At 46.1% G+C, this 6,967-nt stretch overlaps 1 protein-coding gene across 1 annotated transcript; it reads right to left on the bottom strand.

Annotated features, from left to right (window-relative positions):
- Positions 1-5,627, bottom strand: LOC130376237 (terminal nucleotidyltransferase 5A-like; the record flags this gene model as incomplete). The annotated part of the gene is made up of 2 exons (XM_056583458.1): positions 5,063-5,627; positions 1-747 (listed from the first exon to the last, which is right to left on the bottom strand). Coding segments are annotated over exons 1-2 (903 nt in total), but the record flags the coding sequence as incomplete, so codon positions are not given.
- Positions 5,628-6,967: the final 1,340 nt, after the last annotated feature.

Below are 6,967 nucleotides of genomic sequence, written 5' to 3'. Positions count from 1 at the left end.
CTTGTGCTCCATGCCCGCAAAGTGGTTCTGCAGGTAGGCCTCCAGCTTGCGGTGCTGCTCGCCGATGTCGGGGAAGTCGATGAAGAAGCGCGAGCACATGTAGCGCTGCATCTGCTTCATGTGCGTCTCAGAGGCCGGCCGGAAGCCCCGCGCCAGCAGGTGGCAGTACTTGAGCAGGCCGCCGCCGCGGATCTCCTCGGGGCTGCGCGTGGCGATGGTCTTGGTGCGCAGGTGGCCCAGGGCCTCCTCCACGTCGCCGTACATGCTCTCGCCCTGCACGGTGGGGTGGAACGCCTCGGACATGGGCGTCTCCGAGCAGCGGTCGAACAGCAGCAGGGAGTCCAGGTTGATCTGGAACGAGTCCACGCTGAACTCAAACTGCCGGCGCAGGGTGTCCACGAACTTGAGCTCCACGTTCTTGCCCGTGTTGTTGGAGAGCGAGATGAGGCTCCAGCGGTCGGTGTCGTTGCACACCTTCACCAGCTTCTGGACGTACGCATCCTTCAGGGCCATGGGGGAGATGCGCTCGCGGCACACGCCCTCGGGCAGGAAGTCCACCAGGCAGCCCAGCACCACGTCCTTCACCAGCTGGAAGGTCTTGTGGTCGGTGCGGTTCAGGCCGAAGATCAGGTCCAGGTCCTTGTAGCCCAGACCGTTGTCCTGGTGCAGCACGTGGCTGGCGGCCGAGCCGTTGAGCTTCACATCACGGACCGTCACACCCTGCTGCTCCAGCCGGGCCCGGACCACCTGGGAGAGGGACGGGAGAGCCAGGGGGGGGGGAACGTGAGATGGCCGCATCCACAATATGGAAATATCCAAGAGCATGCACGGGGAGGAGACGCTGGTGTAGAGTTTGATTTGGGAATTGATCAAGATAATCAGAAAGGGATCATGACACAATAGTGTCTACACGATGCCAACACAAAACAGAATGAACCTTTGAGTGCAATCATTCATACAACATTGTCCGTCGATAAAGAGTGAATAGGACTAAAACAAGTTGCATGAAACCAACATCTTCTTTAGTAGAACCTAATCACCTTCTGAAGTCTATTTTCTGAGCTCAGCTGTTTTGGATCATCTCTTAGATCTTCAAAATAAATGAAAACGCACTCTCTCTCTCTCACCAAACCCATCAAAACGAGGTGAGGTGGGGCAGGGCTGAGATACTGAAAAAGGTTGCTTTTTCTTTCCCCAATGTATGTAACTCTGTCTGCAGTGTGACAGAGTAAGGGCCATGGGGGAGGAGAGAAGGGGATCACATATCATAGATTGTGAAACTAGATGAGATTATCCCCTCTTTGCCGTCAGCACAGCGCATTTGTTTTGCCTCTGTGGTCACTTGCGAGCCCGAGATTATATGGCCACCACCGAGATTGCATGGCCGTCACATTGCAGACATGGAGACAAGAGATAAGCTTTGCCATACAACATGTCAGTGCCTGACTGTCTTTAAGAGGCTTGAAAGCATTTTAGCTCTAGGAGCTCACCCAAACGAGAGGGGGAGAAGAGGAAGAGAAAATGCAGCCAATCTGAATTATAAAAAAAGGATGTGGAATGGTGAGCTGGTTGAGTCATAAGCTTTCAAAACTTCTGACAGTCCGCAATATTTAGAATCCTTCCTAATCCCTTTCTGGAATATAAACAGTTTGAAAAGGAAAATGGGTTCTGCTGGAACGTTAAGACCCAAGACTAAAACATTGATAAAAAGGGTACTGCCATGCCTTGTCTTATTTTCAGTTCCAATCACGATGGTTAACATTAGCTTACTCCTAATACGTCGGTTAAGACATAACTACTTTTCGGAAAGGTTGGGAAAGATGGCGTGTTCCTCACATTCCCCCCAGGTTAAACTTCACCTTTACTTTTAGATGTGCACAAGTGCAATAAATAAAATCTTTGACCGCTTTTGGTGCAAGTATAATGGAAAAGAGCAGTCTTGTTGTATACAAGGCAAAACTCCCAATTGATTATACAACCAAAGTAAAGTTTAGCCAATTAACTGAAAAGGTCATTGTGCGTAAAAGTTGGTTTTCAAGGCCGCTTTTTAAAAGGCACATCATTGCAGAGTATCGGCTTTCCCACAAACAGTTTATCTTGTGTGTGTCTTTCCATTCTGTGTTAAAGCTAAGGTCCAAATACTTAAAACAGATGTTCTTGGACACAAAAAAATAATAATACCAAAACAAATGAAGAATAACAGTTGAACGTTTTATCATCACCATCATATTTTCCATCACGACCAGAGATGCGCCAACCCTAAGTGAATCAACGTGAACAAGAAACCTTTCGACTGCGCAACTGAATGGAAACCACAAAACCATCAATGACTGAAGGTGGTCCATTTGTCAAAAAGGCTTAATAGACCTGATTGATACTCTATGACTAATAATAGCAATGGGACCTTGCTAGCCATAGTCACACCACTACTATTTTGATTTTGGTTAAAACTGGCCGACACAACCCAGTGCTAGCTTACTAACACCGCACACAGAACCTCCACCATCCTCGGCTTCACAGCTCGTAAACGCTACCCAGCCCATTCCCCGCGATCACCCGACACCTGGTGTGCTCGGGACTGGGGGAGGCAGGCGAACTTTGTTAAAATATAATTTTAGTGCTGCAAACCCCCACGGTTGGTACGCGCCATCGGTCCATGACTCTCCTGTCCCGAAAGGTTCCTCTTTTTTTGATTTGATACAAGTTTCTTTAACCTGAATGCGTATTACACTGACTTAGTTGGGGCCCGCATACAGGGATGCTTCTGAGAGAGAGAAGAGAGTCACCACATCCGTCTGCCAGGGAAGAGGGCAACAGCAAATGTCAAGTAGAACTTCTTGGCATTTGCATTGTCTTCCAAACTAACCTGTTAATGCAGTCTGCCAAACAAAGGCTTGCTATGCAGGAAATAATCAAGACAATTATTAGTGAGAGGTGGATTCTTTAAAAACACGTCATTTTGTCTTGACCACAGCAATGTATAATGTCCTCTTAACTCGCCTTATGGTCTGAATCTTCACAAAGACCAAGGCAACACTTTTATCCCATGATCAACTAGAATTGATATTTCATGGCAATGTTGAAAAATAATAACAATCCCGAAAATTAACCACTCCAGTAAATCGTGGAGTGGATCTGGGACTGGCATGCCAACCTGGGAGGTACCCAAGCTGTTGATCTGGTCCACGGGGAGCGAGAGCATGGGGTGTAATCATGTCGCTCCCTCTCAACAATAGGCCACCTGAGGGATCGCCTTACAGGCTGGCGGGCAGAGGGGTCGGGTCTGGAGACGGGTGTACACTTACCACACCGATACCTTGTCAGGTGTGACCCACGGACCTGCAGTTACTGGAAAGGCTAATCCAGTGTTTTGTGTGTTGGCTTTTGTTTTTTTGGTGCGTTTTATTTTCTTGTACTTCCTCTAATCTGGAATAAGAGGGGAGACGATATGTTCCTGTAAACGCGCCGTCGCGGGAACACAGACTTTGCACGAAGAAAGGGAAAAATAAAAAAAAAGGAAAAGGGGTCTTGTTTCAAAACGAGGGCAACGCTGGGGGTGGAGGGTGGAGGAGTGGGGGGGAGGGAGGATGGAGGAGTGGGGGGAGGGAGGGTGGAGGAGTGGGGGGGAGGGAGGGTGGAGGAGTGGGGGGAGGGAGGGTGGTGGTGGGGAATCCAAAATGCATGGACCTTGCAGTCCCTTAAATGAACAACACCATATTTTTTTCTTTTGGGCCACTCAAACAGTCCCCCCCCCTAAAATACACACTGGTCTCTCCAAGGGGGGGGGGATTGCATACAGACAAACACACACATGCCGCCGTAGACACACACACTCGTCCCGTTTCCACGGCTCTATTTATCTGGCCTTTACCATGGGGATGGGAGCCTTTCCAAAGAGAGAGGGGATTTGTGAGCTCACTGTGCAGCGGGCCGCCCCGGGGTCACGGTAACCCTACTGGGTCAGGGCACCCTACTATTGACTGGGCATGGAACTACTGACACCGGCGGCGACAGCGATAAACATCTCTCCTTTCAGCTCACAGGGCCCGGCGGTAGCTGTGCCACAACAGATGTCATGTCATATGTGACGTTTCAAAGTAAAACGCTACAGGTAACGCACGCACGCACCACGCACGCACCACGCACGCACACCAATTTGCAGGTGCGGGCTGTTGGTTTGACTGTATGATTTGGGGAAGGGAAGTATTTTAATGAGTACCTGAGACAGACACCAGGGATATATTTGGTGGGGGGGGGCTTGTTTGCCACAGGAATGTTCAAGGATGGAATGACATGTATTTGGAGACGTTATCTTAAATGTGTAGTGCAGATAGTGCGTGCGTTGGGGGGGAGGGGGGGGCATCATTACTAGGAATAGAGCCTTGGGTCCTGCTGTATAACAGTGCGTGCGCGCATGTGTGGTGAAGTGGCCCGGATAAAAAATAAAATATATGGGTCTAAAAACGTTATAAAAATGGTAAGGAAAGCTCCATCCACGTATCATATATTTTTTTAGGGGTTACATGGATGGCTCATAATCACGGCCTTATTTTCAACAGTCGTGCGAATTGACTGCGGTAGCAGAGGCATTAGTGAGCTAGTGGAAAATCACAGTCACGGCGTTAGATCACCTCGTCTGTCTGCCTTACGAAAATGAGTAATCAAATGCCTTTCAGCAGTAATCCCTTAGCCACCAGTACAGACCGCTTCCAAAACAAAATAAGAACTTCAGTTTGTCACAGAAGGCAAAATCGCCTTCCTTAATACAACGATAAGAAAGTGTGGTGCTTTAGGTCATACCCAGATTCCACTCAAGTGTCCCTTTTCAACAGACGCTGCAGATAATATTCATCGCTTTCTTTACCAAAAACAAATATGCGCAAGAGTGGTTGCTTTAACAACAATGACCCACATGAAGGAGCATATATTAAAATGCTATCCTTTACTAAAATGAATATGTCGTGTGACAGAAAAATATATTTGCACAAGAATCGAGAGTAAACGGTTTCTAGAGTAAACGGTTTCTATGCAGCCTAGTGATTCGGTGGCACACGACCCTTACCTGGACGATTTGGCGGGGTTGGACGGAGAGCGTAGGGAAGTTCCTGCGTCCGTGAATAGGCACGCTCTCTCCGAGGATGGAGTCCAAACGCTGCACCTGATCCCAAGACAACACACAGTGGCGCCGACTCTGCTCCGACTCATCACCGGAGGACATGGCGAAGCGGCTTTAGGTAATGCAGAGAAGTATGTAAAAGCGGTGTTTTTCTTTATTTCTTGATGATTCCAGTACGGTTGCTTGAAGATAGAATGCTAGTTGTAGTAGAAGTAGCAGTAGTAGAAGTAGTAGTAGTAGGAGGCTAGTAGTAGTAGTGTGGTTTTTCTTTCTATCCTCTGGTACTGGAAATTGAATGGCACTCGATACAAAACTTCCAGAAGCTGAAGACACAGAAAATCTTGGACGAAGTTTTAAGTGTCGTTTAACATCTCCGAACTTCAAGACGCTCTTTCCCAGTCGCGCACTTCAGATTCTAACTAACTTCTGGACATACGGAGGGGTTTTAGCAAAAAGTGATTAGCATACGCGCGTCCCTATTGGCTGCCCTCTCTGATTTATGGGTAGGTAGTGCTGCAACATACAGAGGACCTCTGAAGACAACAATCAGCAGTTAGGACACACCCACAACCCACGCGTAACACCCAGAGCTGCGCTGATTGGTTTAGAAAGCACCGACACAGCAGCTTGAGGAGATACCATGGACCTTAAAGAGGGAGATACACGCGCAGGGCTGTGATTTTACTTTTTTCAAAGTATCGCAAACGCTATATCAAGTAAGGGTACAAGGAGACTAGTTGTAGGCATAAATCATGCGGTTTTTCTAAATGGGCGTACGCATACCCTTAGGAGTACATAGCAAGATTGGAGGGGGTACTTGGAAAATACAAAAAAAACAAAAAACTGAAATATTACTAAAAAGATTAACAATAAATTTTAATTCCATTTTAACAAAGATAAGTAAATCTGAATGTGAAGTGAAGCACAAGGTAATATATCTCACTTGAATAGCTTATGTTAACACAAAAAAGATCTTAGATTATTTATGTTTATTTTCAGGAATATAACACGTTTGAACTAAAAAACTATATAATGAATTGGGGCAATTGGGTCATTAATAATAATAATAATCCTAATGATGTTAATTATACTTACATATTGTTGTCGACCTGTTATATTAACCGGTGCTACCAAAGCTTTTGAAATTCATTGACCTTGAAGTTGTTTCTGCATGATAAAATTAAATGCTGCTGCGAAATCAACCCTATTTCAGTCCAGACTATAGTCCACCTCAAACATGTCAAGAAGGTACTATAAGGTAATGACAGCCCAGCCAGCTCTCACCTATGTGCACATTGCACATTCTGCCCTGTTTCAAAGGCCTACTTAAGCAGTGTATAATATTGACAACGCATATCCTATGGGCTAAATCATATGAATGAAATCCTAAAACATTTATATTACATATAGTAGTCCAATCATTAGTCATGATAATCATCTCTGAAGCTTTTGTTTGTTTAGTCACAAATCTTGGTTGGACCAATGTTTTCCTAGATTGTCCACAGTACAGATCCACAAAACAATAACTCAAATAAAGTATCTCCACTGTACCAATTGTAACACAATATAGGACTGAGTTACACCACAGACATCTTATGGGACTTTTCTAAATGACGTAGGTGTTTTTCCCCCTGTTACCTCTGAAACACCTCTCTAAAGTCACCTTACCCCCGTTTAGTAAATATTGTGTATATAGGTGTAGCTGAATATAAAGCACACTACGATAGCGCCGCACTGTTGACACATGTTAAACATTGAGTGAACAACTGAGATTTTCCTCTCCTTTCTTGTACCCAACAGGTGTAGGTCCACATTTCATAACCCGTGCAACGATGAGTTACGTTACATAAT

Source organism: Gadus chalcogrammus, chromosome 22, assembly GCF_026213295.1.
Source record: "Gadus chalcogrammus isolate NIFS_2021 chromosome 22, NIFS_Gcha_1.0, whole genome shotgun sequence".
Classification (NCBI taxonomy): domain Eukaryota; kingdom Metazoa; phylum Chordata; class Actinopteri; order Gadiformes; family Gadidae; genus Gadus; species Gadus chalcogrammus.
This window is presented reverse-complemented; position numbering and strand designations above follow the sequence as displayed.